At 43.7% G+C, this 20,313-nt stretch overlaps 2 protein-coding genes across 2 annotated transcripts; both read right to left on the reverse strand.

Moving 5' to 3' along the window:
* Positions 1-205: 205 nt before the first annotated feature.
* LOC142382534 (uncharacterized) lies at positions 206-7,052 on the reverse strand. The gene has a single exon (XM_075468526.1). It carries the CDS (start codon positions 6,784-6,786, stop codon positions 5,977-5,979), a length of 810 nt encoding a protein of 269 aa, XP_075324641.1. The 5' UTR covers positions 6,787-7,052; the 3' UTR covers positions 206-5,976.
* Positions 6,801-18,246, reverse strand: LOC142383931 (uncharacterized). The gene is made up of 4 exons (XM_075469789.1): positions 17,998-18,246; positions 12,911-13,279; positions 6,905-7,058; positions 6,801-6,813 (listed from the first exon to the last, which is right to left on the reverse strand). Exons 1-4 carry the CDS (start codon positions 18,167-18,169, stop codon positions 6,801-6,803), a joined length of 708 nt encoding a protein of 235 aa, XP_075325904.1. The 5' UTR covers positions 18,170-18,246.
* Positions 18,247-20,313: the final 2,067 nt, after the last annotated feature.

A 20,313-nucleotide genomic window follows, 5' to 3' on the forward strand; every position in this document is an offset into this window, starting at 1 on the left:
GCTACACTCTACATCCTACTTCCACTGGACAGATTCTAACTTTCCATACTCACTGCTCTGCTTCTGCCCCAACTCCACATACCTAAGCTTTTTCTTTTATATGCTTCCACACCGTGGATGATTAAATCATTTAAAAACAAAACAGAAATGTTATTAGAAATGAGTTTATTAGTAGAAAACATTTTACAAAACCATGTTGTTTCTTCATCAATTTGCCAACTCTTAAACATAAAAAGTTGATGAAATCACAAAATACAAGCAAATACAAACAAGATGAAACAATGAGTCCAGTTGGCAGGGATCAAAACCTGAATGCAAGAGTTCACAATCCATAAATGACTTTACTTGTAAAAACACAAAGCGAGACATCAGTAGTGTCAGAACCGTCTGATAGACTGTAGCTACACATCCAAATGATCCATCCTATCAATCATGAATGACTGGTTGGTCTTTGAAACCCTCCAGATAATTGAAGAGGACTTTTAAAGAAAAACTAACTGCACAGATATATTACATCTGATGCAGAGAAGCACTTCTATCTCTTTTTTCTAAGCTGTTCTGAATAACGAGTGTCATTAAATTGACAAGTGACACAAGAGAAAGGTACGTACATAATCCTTTCTCTCTCGCTCTCAGCTGTCCACTGTGCCACAGTGACCCATTTCCCAACTTTGTGACCAACACTATGTAATTCAATAGACAGACACCTCACAAAGAGCCTATGAACCAAACTTGAAGGCACTCAACGACATTCCCAGCCATCATATAAATGCAACAGGTTTTCTTCCTGATGGTATTGTGAGAAGACGGAACAGCTCTAATCTTAACGAAAATGATTGAAAATTTCAACCCAATTCTTACAAATTGGGTACAGGGCACAGCCCGCAGATACGATGTGGGTCACCCTTCTGACGGGCTGACCACCCGTGGGAGGGCCAAGGGGGTCGGGTGCAATGCGAGCTGGGTAGCAGCTGAAGGCAGAGACCTTAGCAGTCTGATCCTCGGCTGCTGAAGCTGGACCTTGGGGCGTGGAACGTCACCTCTCTGCTGGGGAAGGAGCCTGAGCTGGTGCGTGAGGCTGAGCGTTTCCGGCTAGATATAGTCGAACTCACCTCGACGCACAGCTTGAGCTCCGGAACCTCCTTGAGAGGGGTTGGACTGTCTTCCAATCTGGAGTTGCTTGAGGTGAGAGGCGCAAAGCAGGTGTGGGCATACATATTGCCCCCCTGCTGTGCGCCTGTACATTGGGGTTTACCCCGGTGGATGAGAGGGTAGCTTCCCTCCGCCTTCGGGTAGGGGGACTGGTCCTGACTGTTGTTTTTGCTTATGCACCAAACAGCAGTTCAGAGTATCCACCCTTTTTGGAGGCACTGGAGAGTGCTCCTGCAGGAGACTCCCTTGTTCTGGCGGGGGACTTCTATGCTCGACATGGACTGTCCATAAAGAACACCATGTTCAGGGTGTCCATATGTGCACTTGGCACCAGGACACCCTAGGATCGACTTTGTGGTTGTATCGTCGGACTTGCGGCTGTATGTCCTTGACACTTGGGTCAAGAGAGGGGCTTTTACTGCGCTGCTTTTACTCTGAGCCAATCACCGCGGTCTTTGCTCACACGTTGGTCATTGGTCAATATGGCCAATCAGGCACAGTCTTAAGGCATTTCAACGGTGTTGTTAGGGAAGAGCAGTGGGGAAGCCGAACGAGGGCCTTGCGGGATCGCTTAAAGACGGAGCTGGTGAGTCTGAAGCGTTAGCATTAGCCGCTCCCATTCATTTCTATGGGCCCCGTTAGCCTCGCTTAGGTACCTGACTCGTCGGGTTCAACTACAATTTATTGTTACACTAAACCACTGATCGTGTCCACGTTTGTGTAGTATGTAATGCTGTATTGTATGTACATGTGCAATTGTTGTGTGGTGTTTATGAATGCACTTAAGCACTTTAAATCTCACTTTGCACTTTACATTTTTCATGTATTTTAACTACAGCTAACAACCTTATGAACTTCTCTGATGTATTTATTGAGTATTATAGTGCAACCCGTGCTATTTAATATGAACTTGTGCACACTGACATTGAGGATGTTCATTTAATGTACATTATGATTTATTAGGAACTCTGGTGCTTTGTCACAGGCCAGGTTCCAATGTTGATGGCGAGCTAAAGGAAGGCCTAGCCTAGAGACTCTGCATCGTCCTCTCCTGCCGGGCTGGTAGGGGGCTCCTCGTGCCCAGACACACAACTCTCGCCCCACACTCTACCTCGGGCCTTTGGCCACATGCACACAGCACTTTAACATCCTTCAAGTCTATCAATGGTGTGATGAGAGTATGGAGGCTCTCCAGGACTGTTTTGACACCACTGACTGGCTGATGTTTCGGGAGGCAGTAGATGGGGACATCAATGAGTATACAGACACTGTTACTGATTACATTCACCACTGCATTGATGATATGGTTCCCAAGAGGGCTGTCCGGTCCTTCCCCAATCAGAAGTCCTGGGTTGATACAGCGGTCCGGGCCAGCCGCAGAGCAAGGTCTGCCGCCTTTAACTCAGGGGATCCTGATCAGTACAGGAAGGCCTGATATGACCTCTTGAGGGCCATTAAATCTGCTAAACGGACCTAGAGGTCCAGGGTGGAGTCCAGCTATCATGGCTCTGACCCCAGGCGCATGCGGAGTGGACTACAAGCCATCACAGAGTACAAAGGGAGGGGCTGCAGTGAAACCCAGTTCTCTGCACTACAACCAGACGAGCTGAACGCCTTCTATGCTCGTTTTGAGAAGGAAGGTGACCCCCCTGTAGCGGAACTACCTGATGACCGTGACAGCAGTATGCCTACTCTGTCTGTAGCGGAGGTGAGGCAGTGCCTCAAAAAGGTCAACCCTCGCAAGGCCCCGGGCCCCGACGGCATTTCAGGTAGGGCCCTCAGGGGGTGCGCTGACCAGCTTGCAGGGGTCTTCAGTGACATTTTCAACCTCTCCTTCAGCCTATCCGTACTCCCCACCTGCTTCAAGAGGACCACCATTGTCCCTGTGCCTAAGAACACTAAAGCCACCAGCATGAATGACTATCGCCCGATAGCATTGACCTCTGTCATCATGAAGTGCTTCGAGCGGCTGCTCAAATCATTCATCTGCTCCTCACTGCCTCCCACCCTGGACCCGATGCAATTTGCATACCGGTCCAACAGGTCTACAGATGACGCCATCGCCCTGACAGTGCACACCGCGCTCTCCCACCTGGAAAAGAGAGATTCGTATGCGAGGATGCTGTTCATTGATTACAGCTCAGCGTTCAACACCATTATCCCGCCCAGACACGTCTCCAAGCTTGCAGACCTGGGACTAAACAACTCCCTCTGCAAATGGATCTACAGCTTCCTGACGGGGAGGCCACAGGTGGTGAGACTCGGTGACCGCACTTCAGCTGCAGTGGTCACAAACACTGGCACCCCCCAGGGTTGTGGCTCAGCCCCCTCCTGTTCTCCTTGTTCACACATGACAGTGTGACAACGCACAGTTCCAACCTCATCGTGAAGTTTGCTGATGACACAACCATCGTGGGCCTCATTACTAACAGTGATGAGTCAGCCTACAGAGAGGAGGTTGACACACTAACAACATGTTTTCAGGAGAATTACCTCTCTGTCAACATCAGCAAAACTAAGGAGATGATCGTGGACTTTAGGACGCGGCAGGGGGTGGAGCATGCACCTCTCCACATTAACAGATCTGAAGTAGAAAAGGTCAGCTGCTTCAAGTTCCTTGGGATTAATATCAGCCATGATCTCACCTGGTCTGCCCACACAGACAAAGTGGTCAAAGCTGCCCGGAAACGCCTCTACTTCCTGAGGAGACTCAAGAAGTTTGGCATGAACCCAGTCATCCTCACCAATTTCTATAGGTGCACTATAGAAAGCAGCCTGACTGGTAGCATCTCAGTGTGGTTTGGGAGCTGCAGAGCCATGGACCGTAAGGCCCTACGCATCATTGGTAGGAAACTCCCAACCCTTCAGGACATCTACCACACACGATGTCTTCGTAGAGCTGGCAGAATCCTAAAAGACTGCCACCACCCATCCTTCAGACTGTTCACCATGCTGCCTTCTGGTAGGCGGTACAGAAGCATCCGATCTCGCACCCGCAGAATGCAGAACAGTTTTTTTCCTAAGGCCATCAGGCTTCTAAATGGACTATAATGCACTCTCATCACTTACACACTCGACACTTACACTTATACTTTACACACTTTATACTTTACACATGCCTACCTCCCCTGCTGATTGCATAACATTGTATTTTTTTTTATTTTTCCTTGTGTTATAGTTAGTATAGGTCTCAGATTAGCATAGGCTATTATGTGTATTATATGTACAGTACAGCTCTTGTAATTAGCGTTAAAATGTATATTGCATATTGTAGTATCCACATTGCCTATCTATTTCTACTGTCTTGTAACTATTCTTGGGAGAGTACTTATGACATGACATGTTACGGCATGTTATGTCTTCTTATGGTAGCTGCTGTACGGTGTCCTGTCCTAAGAATTTCAGTGCCCAGTCCGACTCTGTTGTTCTGTGTATCTGACAATAAAAGACTTGACTTGAAGTCAAAACTCAGAAGTGGGTTTTTGGACTTTATTCACTAAACTGTGGGCAGTTGGGAGGGTATTTGTGTTTTTGTGTTGAAATGGACTTTGATATTTGCACTGTGAGTTTTAAACTGCAGTTGAGTTGTGATTCCTATGAATTGTGTTTAAGAATCGAGTTAAATTATTTCACTGCTACTTTGAATGGCCATTTACTTGCATTTATTATAACTGTACATACAAGCACTTTGTGGGAAAATTATTTCTTCCTAAACAAAATATATATGGTACCAACAAAAAGCAAATTTCAGTCTCCTGTTCCTTCCTCCGAGAGTCGAATACTAGATCTCTGATACTAGCCTATACCTATATGCTCTTCATACTATTTATTTTCATATTATTAGCATACCTGCTACAGGTCTCCTTTGTCTGCGGCGCTCTGCTCTCCTTCCTTCATGAAACCAAAAAGTATGGCCTGCGCTCCATCCTTCGTCTCGCTCTGTGTGCTCTTCCAGCTTCGATGTTAGACGCCTGATGTGATCGTCTATGATTAATATCACCATCATGCAGACCATGAACACAGTCGACTCCCCACTCTCCAGATTAGCTTTTTGGTGATGGTTTTTTTCTTCTCTCCTTACTTTTTGCAGGTTTTGTTTTGTTTTGTTGTCAAGTGTGGCGCTAAAGTAACACGTCACTATTGCAGCGCTATTTAATGTGAATTATAACCGGAGCACGGCTTTGAACAGCAGAAGATGAGGACAACATCATTTAACAGTTAATAACCAAAAGAAGACCGACACTCATTTGAATTTGGAGCTGACTCCACCAGGTTTTAGAGCAGACTAATCTTAACTCTACAGCAGAGATATTTTTGTCACATTTGGAATAATGGGTTTTCAGAGCTTATCCAAGCCAGCCCATTGGTGGCAACCTGTGTTCATCATGCATTTTGACCCAGTGTTTAAACGGGTTTGTATGATCAGGAGGATTCCCCAAAACATGACTGATCTCTTTTGTTGCCCCATCCCAACATTTGATGTTCTCTACAGTCTATTGTGAATAAAATATTCAAATATGAGCTTCTTAAATCATTGCATTCTGTTTTTATGTACATTTTACACAGTGTCCCAGCTGGATTTATGGTTGTTCTTGGCATCCATTAAAGTCATTCCCATTATTTCTTTACAGTTGTTTCAGGACTGTAACTTTTTACCTGTGTGAGTTCTCATGTGCTGCCGCAGACTACTATTAATATTCTATATTAACATTTGCCACATTTTTTGCATGAATAAGGCTTCTCACCTGTGTGAACTTTTATGTGATCAGTTAAGTTACTGCTGTAGCTGAAAACTTTGCCACATGTAGAACATGAAAACGGCTTCTAACTTGTGTGAGTCCTCATGTGCCGCCCCAACACACCACTTTGACTGAAGCATTTGCCACATGTTTTGCATGAATAAGGCTTCTCACCTGTGTGAACTTTCATGTGATCGGTTAAATTACTGCTGTAGCTGAAAACTTTGCCACATGTAGAACATTGAAAAGGCCTCTCACCTGTGTGAGTTCTCATGTGCCGCCCCAACACACCACTCCGACTGAAACATTTGCCACAAATTTCGCATGAAAATGGCTTCTCACCTGTGTGAGTTCTCATGTGCCGCCCCAACGCACCACTTTGACGGAAACATTTGCCACATGTTTTACAAGCGTGAGGCTTCTCACCTGTGTGAACTTTTATGTGATCGGTTAAGTTACTGTTGGAGCTGAAAACTTTGCCACATGTAGAACATGAAAACGACCTCTCACCAGTGTGAACTTTTATGTGAGCGGTTAAGTTGCTGCTGTAGCTGAAACCTTTCCCACATGTTTCACATGAGTACGGCTTCTCACCCATGTGAGTTTTCATGTGGACCAACAAACCATTATTTTGTCTGAAAGCTTTCTTACATATTTCACAAGAATATGGTTTCTCACCTGTGTGCATTACGCAATGGGCCCTTAACTCAGAGTAACTCATAAAGGCTTTTCCACAAACTCCACATATTACTGCCTGGTCACCTGTGTCGGCATTAAACTGACTCTCATTGATCACATCGTTACTGTGATTTATGTTTCTCCCACGTCTCTTATGTGGCTTCAGCTTTGCATTTTGAGTTGATTCAGACTCTTCGTCTCTCAAGTTTTTTTCCATTTCTTGTCTCTCAGCTACAGAGGAGTTCTGAGAGAGGAGCTGGTCACTGGTTAGTTCACTTTCCTCATAAGTAGGAGTCACCGATAAGATATCAGTCTCCTGCTTCAGTTCAAGCCACTCTTCCTCTTGAGAGGTGCAGCGTTCCTCCAGCTCTTCTTTAAACTGTGGCGGTTCTGGTTCCTGCTGGTCCAGACTGGAGTTGCTCTCGTGGTTAAAGAACTGCTGGTCAGTAAGAATCTCCTCCTCCTCACAGACATATTGTTGCGAGAGGTCTGGGGTAAAGGGACAAAACCAAAGGTTAATAACTCGATGACAGATGAATCTAAGATCTGACGAGAAACATTTTAGTTTGAAATGTTCGACAGATATGTGGTGAACCGTAAAATATGCAATTGAGACTAATTATATGTCCAACTCAGCCCAAGTTTCGATGAGTAAATGAGACCTTCACACAATAGTGCACGTGCTCGTACGCTCTTCCTGTACTTTGAAGCACTGAGTGGCAGGTTACAGGAATAAGGTGCATGAGCAGCCAGCACAGCATGCCGGGTCATTCCTCAGCTCCAGAACGACGATCATTCGAACCATCAAAAGAGATACAGTGATCTCATTAGCCCCTTTCACACTGCGACCCGCTACCTTAGCAGGTCCAAATTGCACCTTCGACCCGCGTCGAGCAATGTGAACGCTTGGCGTGTTGGTGACCCGTGTCGCCTGAAGCCGAGTTCAGGGGGCGTTGCCTAGTGGCAGAGCGTCACAAGAAACACATAAAATGCTGGGCGTGTACAATAGCCGCTTTCGGACAGAGTAGTTATAGGAACGCAGTTATCAGAACTGTCCTGCTCGAATTTCGTTCTGATAACTGTCCTTCTGTTTCAGTCTGCATTCGCACGAGTCGGGACCTGATAGGGACTGATGCGGCGCGCGCAGCCTTCTGCGTCAGTGACGTGTTAGCCGTTAGCCGTTTAGCGCTACATTCATGAATGAAACAAAACCAGTAAAAGTAAGGAGAGTAGAAAAAACACCACCAAGAAGCTAATATGGAGAGCGGGGAGGCCACCGTGTTCATGGTCTGCATGATGGTGATATTAATCATGGACGATCACATCAGGCGTCTAACATGGAGGCTGGAAGAGCTCACAGAGAGAGTCAGGAGATACTTTTTCATTTCATGAAGGAAGAAAGGAGAGCAGAGCGCTGCAGACAAAGGAGACAAAGTGTAAGTTTAACTTATTAAACACCCGCCGGTTGTGTCTGTGTCTATGAGGAAACATTTCAGCCGTGATAGCATGACATGGGGCGTAGCTACCAACCACCAAACACCTCCGTCACATTCGTTCTATAGAACCATGAAAAGACCCGACCTCGGAGAAGGAGCTAAATAGTTATAGGAACTAAGGGAGATAGCCCCGAGTTCCTGTATGTCCGAACACGGGAGAAAACGGCCCCGCGGATTAAAAGGTTATTAGAACTGCCAAAGGTTCCTACAGTCCGAAAGCGGCTAATGACGTAGGCAAAAGCCATGCGTCGGAGGTAGGGTTAAATACACCTTGAGGACTCGTTTTTGCAATTGTATATGCAGTTCATGGAGATGTTATTTTACGGGGTGTGGATGGTTACAATGTGGGATGCCGCCGAAGAACATATGCGGAGAATACAAGAGCACTATAGTCCCCGACATGTGGCGGTAAATAACGTCCTCTGCTCGGAGGCTGAGGAGCTCGCGGACCTCCTTGTCTCCCTAGTTGGTCATATTAAAAAATGTCTCGAACTTGATGTAAAACAGAGTAAAACTTGTCCTCACCTGTTGCTGTTGTTCTGAATCAGCTGTCCATTCTGTCTTTTAAACTCCTCATGTCACGCCAAGCCCATGTCCGACCCACGTCGATTGCGTTCACATCAAACTCGGTAAAAAGACTAGGGTCCGACGCGGGTCGAAAGGCGAGTCGAGTTGACACGGCAGCCCGGGTCGGCAGTGTGAACGCAACAGGGGACACGCTAAATTCGCGGATTAAACGCGGGTTATTCGGCAGTGTGAAAGGGGCTATTGATAACTGCTTTTAGCTTGATTGACAATCAGAGTCTCAGATATCAGGTTCTGTGCAGGTAACATTTATATAAAAGCCACAGGCTGGTTTAGATCATGCTTACTGTGACAGACTGCATCAAGACAGCCTCAAACTAATAAATAAAGTAAATCAAAGTAAGAAGACACAAAGATTTTGTGAAAGCTTTATAATCTTGTGAGTATGTCAGTTAGATGTTGACCCGTGGTGAACTTTGAATACCATCAATAATAATAATAATAATAATAATAATAATAATAATAATGATGATGGGTTTGGTCTGCTCTGGGCTTTACATAACAGTTCCAGAGGTGAAGTGATGCTACATTTCTGTAGCTTGGTCAGTTGTCATGGGTCAGAGCAGCAGTCACACCTCAGGATGATCAGAAATAAAAAAAACAACCTTACTACGTGGATCATGAATTACTTCGCCAGCAGAACAAAGTATGTGAGGCCACCTGGCAGTGGGTCTGATGTGGTGGTCCGCACCACTGACACTCTCCCCTTTCCCTTTAACTCTGTACGCTTTAAACTTCATTTACAACACACCTGTCACCTCCAAAAGCTTCATTGTTGGGTTTGTATCAGTGGGGACTGAACTGGAACTCAGAAGGCTCAACATTGACCGTCAGCTGTTGCACGCTCAGCCACCTTCACATAAACACCAGAAAAACAAAGGAGGCGGTGACAGACTCCCACGGGAAACTATCCCATAACACATCAGTAAACCGGGCGCTGTGATTGGCTACCACCGCTCCAGGTTGGCATCTGTCTCTATGAGTGTGTGACCCTGTGCGTGTGCATGTGTGTTCAACAGGTGCCAACCTGGATGGGTTAAAAGCGGAGGACAAATTTTGTGTATTCCTAAATCATCGGTTATTATCCTGCTCGACCTATCAGCTCTGTTTGACACTGTCAACCATTGTATCCTTCTGTTCATACTCTCCAGCGTGGGCATCACAGGGAGAGCACACTCCTGGTTTTAATCACACCTCACTGGTCGGTCATTCAAAGTATCCTGGCTTGGCCACACTTCTGCAGCGCACCACCTTTCCACTGGGGTCCCCCAAAGCTCAGTACTGGGACCCCTTCTCTTTACCCTATACACCACCTCACTGAGCCAGATCATCCCATCACATGGCTTCTCATACCAATGTTATGCTGATGATACCCAGCTCCTCATGTAATTCCCACCTGACGACCACACGGTCACAGCACCAAACTAAAACTATTTCTCTGACATCAAAATGCCTGAAAGCCCATCACCTCCAACTGAATCTCTCTAAAACTGAACTGCTTTTCTTCCCAGCCAAACCAAACATACACCACAGCATCTGGATCCAAACTGAATCTCTATCTCTTGCTCCATCAAAGGTAGCCAGAAACTAGGGTGTCGTGATTGATGAGTAGGCTAAGTAGGCTTGCTGCTGGTTTAGTTTCACTGTGTGATAACAGCCCTCATTGAAACTAGTTTAAGCCAAGAGTGGCCAATATTTTCTCTTTATCTGTGGGAGGGGTCTGCATGACCCAAGTTCTTTTTAGTCAGCCCAGGTAGTGTGTTAGCTCAGTGTGCGTTTTAATTTTTGGAGGGACTGTGAACTCCTTGATTCATCCAGAATAAGTAAGTAACATTTTTCTTGTGTACCAAACTGATTTTTGCTAAATTTTGACTGCTAAGTAGGCTTGCTGCTGGTTTAGTTTCACTGTGTGATAACAGCCCCCATTTAAACTAGTTTCAGCCAAGAGTGGCCAATATTGTCTCTTAATCTGTGGGAGGGGTCTGCACCCAGATAGCATGCGGATGTGGGCCACTTGAGGCAACGATCCGGCAATGTAGGCATTCTTCTGGCCCGGACAAAACAGATGTGAGCCTAAATTGGACCATGTAGTAAATGCTACATTTGGGCCAAATATCACAAAACGAATACGGCCCAGCTTTGGCTGATCTATGGCAAGTTATCAATAGCCGCTTTCGGACAGAGCCGTTCTAAGAACGCAGTTATCAGAACTGTCCTACTCGAATTTCGTTCTGATAACTGTCCTTCTGTTTCAGTCTGCATTCGCACATGAGTCGGGACCTGATAGGGACTGATGCGCCGCGACCAGCCGTCTGCGTCAGTGACGTGTTACGTTAGCTGTTTAGCGCCACATTCAACAACAAAACAGAACCCGGTAAAAGTAATTAGAGAAGAAAAAACACCACCAAGAAGCTAATATGGAGAGCGGGGAGGCCACCGTGTTCATGGTCTGCATGATGGTGATATTAATCATGGACAATCACATCGGGCGTCTAATATCGAGGCTGGAAGAGCTCACAGAGAGAGTCAGGAGATACTTTTTCATTTCATGAAGGAAGAAAGGAGAGCAGAGCGCCGCAGACAAAGGAGACAAGTGTAAGTTTAACTTATTAAACACCCGCCGGTGTCTGTGTCGTATGAGGAAACATTTCAGCCGTGATAGCATGACATGGGGCGTAGCTACCGACCACCAAACACCTCCGTCAGATGCGTTCTATAGAACCATGAAAAGACCCGACCTCGGAGAAGGAGCTAAATAGTTATAGGAACTGAGGGAGATAGCCCCGAGTTCCTGTATGTCCGAACACGGGAGAAAACGGCCCCGCGGATTAAAAGGTTATTAGAACTGCCAAAGGTTCCTACAGTCCGAAAGCGGCTAATGAGGCAGGACAGAGGAGCAGCTGCAGGTCTGAGAGGTTCAGGAGGTCCTTCGTCCCAACAGCCATAAGGCTTTTTAACAGTGACTGCTGACATTTTCTCAAAATTATTTATCTATTTATCATTATTATTGTTTTAATATACAATCACTGTAAATATTCCATTTTTTTTTGTAGCTACTTGACTAATTTGAATTCCCCCACTGGGGGATGAATAAAGTATTTTTCTATTGTATTTCCAACATATATTCCCTGTAAGCTGGTTGTGTCATCAACAGATTGTTTAGTCTAAAAATGTCATTCCCAGCTTGTTCAGCCTCACATTTTCCTTTCACCCACAGACCGTGTGTGTAACACCATCTTCAGATTATATCTGTGTGTAAGTATTACTGTACATGGTGCTGGTTTTGAGTCTGTTTTCTGTGATGCGGCTGTAACATGTAAAACCCCCTGTGGTGATGAATAACGTCTTGCTGATTCATTATTAAAGTGATGGTTCGGAGTAGATTCACCCTGGGGTCATTTGAACCGTGATATACAGCCAAGTAGCCCACCCGCAGTTTTTTTGATATTGGCTGAACATCAGCTGAGTTACCGAGTTATCCCGAATAGCTCAGTACAAGCGCTAACGGACCCTGGCAGTATCTCCAAAATTACCACACTAAAATCACATGCCATGACACCAAACTTCTACAGTAGTACAAATATGGTCTGTACTCACAAAGCGATGCATTTGGAAGTTTGTACATAGTCCAGGAGTTTATTATTATCAACACAAGCCTGATAGCTTCTCTGCTGCTAAAGCTGGGTCGACGTCACTTCGTTGATCTGGGAGCTTCAAAGTAAGATGAGGGTTGATCTACTACTGTAGACAACAAAGCAAGGCTGCTCAATTTCTCCATTGATAAAATAAATTCACAACTCTACAACATAAAAATTCATAAAAAACCATGTAGAATATAGCATATACTTTGTTGTCTACAGTAGTAGATCAACCCTCATCTTACTTTGAAGCTCCCAGCTCTCTGAAGTGACGTCGACGCAGCTTTAGCTGCAGAGAAGCTATCAGGCTTGTGTTGATAAAAATAAACTCCTGGACTATGTACAAACTTCCAAATGCATCGTTTTGTGAGTACAGACCATATTTGTACTACTGTAGAAGTTTGGTGTCATGGCATGTGATTTTAGTGTGGTAATTTTGGAGATACTGCCAGGGTCCATTAGCGCTTGTACTAAGCTATTCGGGATAACTCAGTAACTCAGCTGATGTTCAGCCAATATCGAAAAAACTTCGGGTGGGCTACTTGGCTGGATATCACGGTTCAAATGATCCTAGGGTGAATCTACTCCGAACCATCACTTTAAATTTTTAAAGATGCTTTACCTTTCGCTGTGTTACGGTGACTTTCTGACATGGAAGAGTTGTCTCCATCGTTACTGTGACGCCTCTTCTTTGGCCTCAGCTCTGCATTTCCAGTTGATTCACGCCCACTTCCTTCCTGATCTTGGCTCTGATCTTGGAGCTGGACATTTGTTGGTTCTGCTTCACTACGGTCACTTTCCTCATAAGTTAGGGTCACCGTAAGGTTATCAGTCTCCTGCTTCAGTAAGAGCTGCTGTTCCTCATGACTGGTGCAGACTTCCACCTGTTCCTCTTTAATCTGTGGAGGTTCTGGTTCCTCCTGGTCCAGACTGGAGTCCTTCTCAAGGTTAACAGGAATCTCTTTCTCACAGAGATAATACTGTGGGAGCTCTGGAAAGACAAAAGGTCACAAGGAAATGGTTATTTACACCATCACTAAATAACAAAGACTGTAGTTATAAGTAATAAAAAGGGTTCCACAGATATGAGGGTGAAACTTAATGTGAATGAGACTAATTATTTAGGTGCACAGATACGAGAAAGTCTCAAGTTTTAACACTCTTAACAGCAGAGATGCAACAATCAACTGGCTGGTGAGCAGAAACGTAGGTTTGTTAGCTTGTTTAAGATACATCAGATTTACATAATCTTTTAATTCTAAGCTGCTAAAACAATCATCTGCTCCTCAGCAGGTGTTAAAACTCGTGACATATCACACTGTGTCTTTATTTATGGAACAAAAACTAAGTGAACCCCTGATCCAGCAGATTGTTGCAGCAGCTTCAGCAGCAATAAGTTGAAGTAACGGTTTCCTGTGTGACACGACGCTGAAGTTGGCATCCGAATCGCCAGCCTCCGATTCGCGAATTAAAGGGGTGGGCATAAAGGGCCATTTCACTGCATTTTGATCGACCAAAACAAGGCCCTGTATGGAAACTACATTACTTACACTGCTCAAATCTGTATAGAATTATTCTAAATAGGCTATAGATTCATTAAAACCTTTTTTGGGATTTGTGAAACCTTTTTCTGATTTGTGAAAATTCAGAACAGGGCCATTTTACTGCTTTTTCGCATTCTGATCACCCGGAACTGAAATAATACTGAAATAATTCTATCCAGATTTGAGCAGTCTAACTAATGTAGTTTCCATACAGGACCTTGTTTTGGTCGATCAAAATGCAAAAAATGCAGTGAAATGGCCCATTATGCCCAGCCATTTAATTTGCGAATCGGATGCCAACTTCAGCGTCGTCTGTGTGACGTTATCAGACTCTCACATGGTTGTGGAGGAATCTTGGCCCACTCTTCTTTCCAACGCTCATTGAGGTTTGCAGCATTGGTTCATGCTCAGATTATTATAGGTGCCAATGCCGAAGGCATTAGACACACATATTCTTCTGTTTCCGTAATGAATTTTGGTTTGCTACTAGCGGGGTGAAGTTGGTTTTATATTCGACATTCGCCTATTTTCCGGCTGTGTATTTGTAATTGTCACGAAAACCACACCAATTAGCCTCAGAATGGTATTAATTTGTACAGAAAACTAAGACTAACATACCACAGGCTTTATCAACTCACCAAAGTAAGCAAGTCTGGCGAAAGATCAGAGTAAAGGCTCCGAATATACTTCTAAGTGAACTATGGCAGCCGGAGCGCTTAGGGACCATCGTAAAAGTGCAGCGCCTTTTTTTGTTCTCACTGGATATTCAACCAATGAACACCAAACCACTTCTGATGTGTTAGTGGACTCATTGTGTATTTCCCACACCCTTTATTATCAAGGAAAACCTTTTAAAAAAATTTTAAAAAAGCATAAGTAATCAGTGTATATGATTCTTTCATATTTATGGCTTTTATTTTGGAATAGCTCTCTTGTTTTTATGGATATCAATAGCAAACCACTTCTGGTGTATTCATGAACTCATTGTGTACTTCGCACAACCCTTACTTTTAATAAAATCCTTTTAATTTTTTAAAAAAGGAATAAGTACCGACCGATTAGTGTTCTTAATCTAGATTATAAATTATTTACATCCATTCTGGCTCGCAGACTAGAAACAATTTTACCTGATCTCATCCACTTAGATCAAACTGCAGAGACAAACTCTGGATAATATACGAAGAACATTACACATACTAGACCAGACAAACAAAGACAAAACTAAAGATTTTGGGAAATGATCAAGTTATAAACTCAACATTTTAAAAACACAGGTCATGACTTTAAACTGTAGTGCCCCAAGAAATTTACAGAATAAACTTAATCTCAAATGGGAAGCCAATTGAATAAGATATTTAGTCATTGATTTGACCAAGGATCTCTCAAAACTATCACAGGCAAATTATGGACCATTATCCTCAAAAATAAAATCGGATTTGCACAGATGGAACCTCATCCCCTTTCTCAGTTTGAATTCAAGGGTAGGTGCAGTCAAAATGAATATCCTCCCCCGCCTATTATACATCTTTAGGACTTCCTTGTTTAAGAAATTATTACTATGCCTCACAACTTATTCCCTTACTGCACTGGTGCAATGGGCCAGGTGGAAAGAATTAGAATCTGGTTTGAACACTACATTTCCCCTTGAAGCCACAATTGCTGATAGAGGACTGGCAGCTAAATTGGAAAACATAAACAACCCCTAGATTAATCAAACACTGAAAATATGGCAGAAAGTAGTTAAAGCTTGTGGAAACCAGAGGATGCTAAAACTTTTTAGATGGTGTATCCTGGGTCGAGAAGGGTCTCACAACCTACCTCTCCTTTACACATAAAGGTGCAATACAAAGCATGGGTGTCGCACCCGTGGGGGATGGGGGTGTTTCAACACCCCCACTTTTACAGCAAGATGATTTCATCCCCCCCACATTTTCCAAAGGTAAACCCGTTTGCCCCATGGATGTATTATATTAACGGTTTGCCCACCCTCGTAGTGCACCAACATACAATGTGTTTTAAAGACTCTGTACCCTCTTTAGAATAATTCCATCCAGATTTGAGCAGTCTAACTATTGTAGTTTCCATACTGGACCCAGTTTAGGGCGATGAGAATACAAAAAAAGCAGTAAAATGGCCCTGTTCTGCATTTTCACAAATCAGAAAAAGGTTTCACAGATTACAAACAAGGTTTTAATGAATCTACAGCCTCTTTAGAATAGTTCCATCCAGATTTGAGCAGTCTAACTATTGTAGCTTCCATACAGGAACTAGTTTAGGGCGCTCAAAATGCAAAAAATGCAGTGAAATGGCCCTTTATGCCCATCCATTTAATTCACGAATCGGATGCCAACTTCGGCGTCGTGTTTCTGGGCTTGATGTGGCGCTCATGTGCCCCCCCTGGAACCCCCCCACATTTAAAATCACTGCTCCACCCCTGATACAAAGTTTTCAGTGTTTAAAAGCCAAGCGTGATCTACAACAAAATGATTTTTTCAGATTCCTCCAAATTCGTGACTATATCAACCAAAAATGTAAAACTACAGACTTCTTCAGAGGCAAACCATTTTCATGTGTTCTGGGGATGCCCCAAATTGAACCAATACTGGAGAGGCATCCACAACACATTAAATACAGTGTTTAAGTGTCAAGTTCCCTTCAATTTTGAAAATCTGTATCTGGGTCGTGTTGTGTGTGTGACACTAAGGAAGGACATAAAGCTGCTTCAGGCCCTTTTGGCTGCAAGTAAAAAATCCATCACCAGAAAGTGGTTAAATCCAACACCACCTATAATTAATGATTGGCACGGAACAATTCTGGAAATATTCAAGATGGAAAAGTTGACCTAACCGTTTGAGCACCCAAAAAGATAAGTTTGACCAAATTTAGGAAAAATGGATTGAATTCATAACTCCAACTCGAGCAGACTTTATATGACCCCTCTGAAGTATTTATTCATTCATTTACCACCTTCCCCTGGATGAAAATCAAAATAAGTAGGCTCCCTCACTAAATTGTATATAGTTGTCATATTAAGACTGTTAGTCTGATGTTTACCAAATGATAGCCCCAGGTATGCAGGCTGTAGACATGTGGGGAAAAGGGAGGGTCGAATGTGTGAAAGAAAAGGAATGTGTGCTGGAGATGTCAGAAACCCTTGTGGGCTTATAAGGAAACCTCATCTTGTCATTAAAACCCAATGATAACAATTGTAATAGAAAATGTTTACAGGTTAAAACTCAACTTCATGAAAAATATGAATGGATCATATACACTGAATACTTATGCCTTTTTGAGAAACTTGAAAAGGTTTTCCTTAATAATAAAGGGTGTGGGAAGTACACAATGAGTCTAAGAACACATCAGAAGTGGTTTGGTGTTGATATCTATTAAAACAAGAGAGCTATTACAAAATAAAAGCCATAAATATGACTGATTCATATACGCTGATTACTTATGCCTTTTTTAAAAAAAAAAAAGTAAAAGGTTTTCTTTGATAATAAAGGATGTGGGAAGTACACACTGAGTTCATGAACACATCAGAAGTGGTTTGGTGTTGATATCTATAAAAATAAGAGAGCTATTACAAAATAAAAGTCTAAAATGGAATTAACTATGCACACTGAGTAAATGTTCTACCTAAAATGATTTTTCTGGAAACTAAAAGGCTGTGAAAGCTTTATAGCGGGTTAACAAAAAAAAAAAAAAAAAAAAAAAAAAAGGCGCTGCACTTTTGCGACGGTCCCTAAGCGCTCAGGCTGCTGTAGTTCACTTAGAAATATATTCGGAGCCTTTACTCTGATCTTTCGCCAGACTTGCTTACTTTGGTGAGTTGATAAAGCCTGTGGTATGTTAGTCTTAGTTTTCTGTACAAATTAATACCATCCTGAGGCTAATTGGTGCGGTTTTCGTGACAATTACAAATACACAGCCGGAAAATAGGCGAATGTCGAAATAAAACCAACTTCATCCCGCTAGCAGCGATGGTCCGACCGGCATAGAAAGCACACCACTGCGTGTGCAACGACCTCGAAAAAGTGGGACAATTGTGGATGGGAAAATGCATTGAAAAGCACATTTTGAGCCCATTTTGGCGCCCGTTAAAGCCCAACAGAACCGGAGCGGAGCTCAGAGCTGCAGCCCTGTTCCTCCACACAGCCTTACTTACCCACTCTGTGGAAGTTTATTTGCGGTTTCCAGCTGATATCCAGCAGTCTGCGCTGACGGCCGATCTCTTCCTCGTACTGGACGATGGTTTTCTCAAACTCTGAGAATATTTCTTCGGCGGCAGCAGTTAGTCGCTGGCTGATAAACTCTCTCAGATGCTGAACTGAAGACATTGTTGCTGCACACACTCAGATATTCAGCTCAGACACGCTAACACACCGTCCAGCAGCGGAGTCCCACACAGAGGAAACTGGCGGCCGGCTGCGGTGTTCGCTTCCGGTGTCACAGGGTGGAGTTCCGGCAGAGGAAACGGACCAGTTTAACGTTCCGCCTGTTTTACAGCAAAATAAATAGAGCTGCAGGAAGAATTCATAGAAATGAAAAGAGATAAAGAACTAAAATTTTCAACAACATGACTTCAGTTGAAATTAATTAACAGTTAGTCTTTCTGCAAGTTCTGCCAAACACGAAATGAATACATGAGCATAACTTTATTGGGGTTTATGAGGGCAGCTGGACTTCTTCTTGGATCTTGAAGACATTTAAAAAGATAAATAATCTTGTAGACAATGAATAGATGAGAATGACTGAAAAAAAACAGTTGTTGGTCAGGTTGACTGTCTAAAAATCTAATTTATTCTTAAAAATGGATAATATGCAAGTTTGTTCGATAAGAAAAATAACTTTCTGAAAATGTAATGCTATGAATTACCATAATGTAGTATATATATATACATACACACACAAGTAGACCCTATCATGACTGATATCAACATGAAGCAGCTGTTCTTGTGTGCAGGTGAGATGACATATAAACACCAGAGATGACATAACAAGACAGCTGCGTGAAATAAAACCTTTATTTGGGGTTGATAATTCTAAAAGTGCAAGTGGGAGCATTGACAGAGCTGGTAAGTGTTTGAGTTTAACAGCACAGAAGTCACTCAGGCTTTCACATTTTACATGGCAACGAAAAAACAAATAATAAACCTTGATTCAAACTGTGAGACTGAACCAGCAGATGGCGCTCACTAAACACAAACCAAAGGCTTCAGTGAGTTGTCACATTCTACACGTGTCTGGACACAGTAATAGATAAATGAAATAAAAACAAAAATATCTATAGCATAAAGAAAATTAATGAAACAAAAAACTTTCACATTGCTCGGGTTATACCGCTGCTCAAGAAACCTTCCCTCCCTCCAACTCATGTGGAGAACTATCGGCCGGTTTCTCTCCTCCCGTTTCTGTCTAAAACCATTGAAAGGGCGTCTTTAAGCAGGTCACTGATTACCTCTCACAACACAACCTCCTTGATCCAAACCAATCTGGGTTTAAGAGTGGACTCTCCACTGAAACGGCTCTGTTGGCTGTGACAGAAGCCGTAAAAGAAGCCAGAGCGACAGCTAAATCATCAGTACTTATCCTGCTCGACCTATCGGCTGCGTTTGACACTGTCAACCATTGTATCCTTTTGTTCATACTCTCCAGCGTGGGCATCACAGGGAGAGCACACTCCTGGTTTTAATCACACCTCACTGGTCGGTCATTCAAAGTATCTTGGCTTGGTCACACTTCTGCAGCGCACCATCTTTCCACTGGGGTCCCCCAAAGTTCAGTGCTGGGACCTCTTCTCTTTGACATATACACCACCTCACTGGGCCAGATCCTCCCATCACATGGCTTCTCATACCAATGTTATGCTGACGATACCCAGCTCCATCTGTCATTCCCACCTGACGACCACACCGTCTCAGACTTTCTCCCTGACATATCAAAATGGATGAAAGCCCATCACCTCCAACTGAACCTCTCTAAAACTGAACTGCTTGTCTTTCCAGCCAAACCAACCATACACCACAGCATCTGCATCCAAACTGAATCTCTATCTCTTGCTCCATCAAAGGTAGCTGGAAACTTGGGTGTCATGATTGATGAACAGCTGACTTTTAAAGATCAACTTACCTCCGTTGCTCGATCGTTTTGCTTTGCATTTCTAAATATAAGAAAGATCAGGCCGTACCTAACCCAACACGCCACCCAGCTCCTGGTGCAGGCCATGGTCTTCTCCCGCCTTGACTTCTGCAACGCCCTCCTAACTGGTCTCCTAACTGGTCTCCCAGCCTGTGCTGTGAAACCACTGCAGATGGTCCAGAACCCACTTATTATTTAGATGATTAAATAATAAGTGAGCCAAATGTACAAAATAACAAATAGCCCCAAAAATGTTGGTTCTCGGCTGGCCTGGGAACGCCTCGGGGTCCCCCCAGAAGACCTGGAGGAAGTGGCCGGGGACAGGGACGTCTGGGTTTCTCTG

The sequence above is a fragment of the Odontesthes bonariensis genome, chromosome 1 (genome assembly GCF_027942865.1).
Source record: "Odontesthes bonariensis isolate fOdoBon6 chromosome 1, fOdoBon6.hap1, whole genome shotgun sequence".
Classification (NCBI taxonomy): Eukaryota; Metazoa; Chordata; class Actinopteri; order Atheriniformes; family Atherinopsidae; genus Odontesthes; species Odontesthes bonariensis.

What these genes read in the sequence shown, in the direction of transcription:
- LOC142382534 (XM_075468526.1), bottom strand. Translation starts at nt 6,786, where the DNA reads ATGGAAAAAAACTTGAGAGACGAAGAGTCTGAATCAACTCAAAATGCA.
- LOC142383931 (XM_075469789.1), bottom strand. Translation starts at nt 18,169, where the DNA reads ATGTCTTCAGTTCAGCATCTGAGAGAGTTTATCAGCCAGCGACTAACT. An exon ending in AATAAACTTCCACAGAGTGG is followed by an intron (nt 13,280 to 17,997) that starts GTAAGTAAGGCT and finishes TTGTCTTTCCAG; the next exon opens with AGCTCCCACAGTATTATCTC. An exon ending in TCACCGTAACACAGCGAAAG is followed by an intron (nt 7,059 to 12,910) that starts GTAAAGCATCTT and finishes CCTTTACCCCAG; the next exon opens with ACCTCTCGCAACAATATGTC.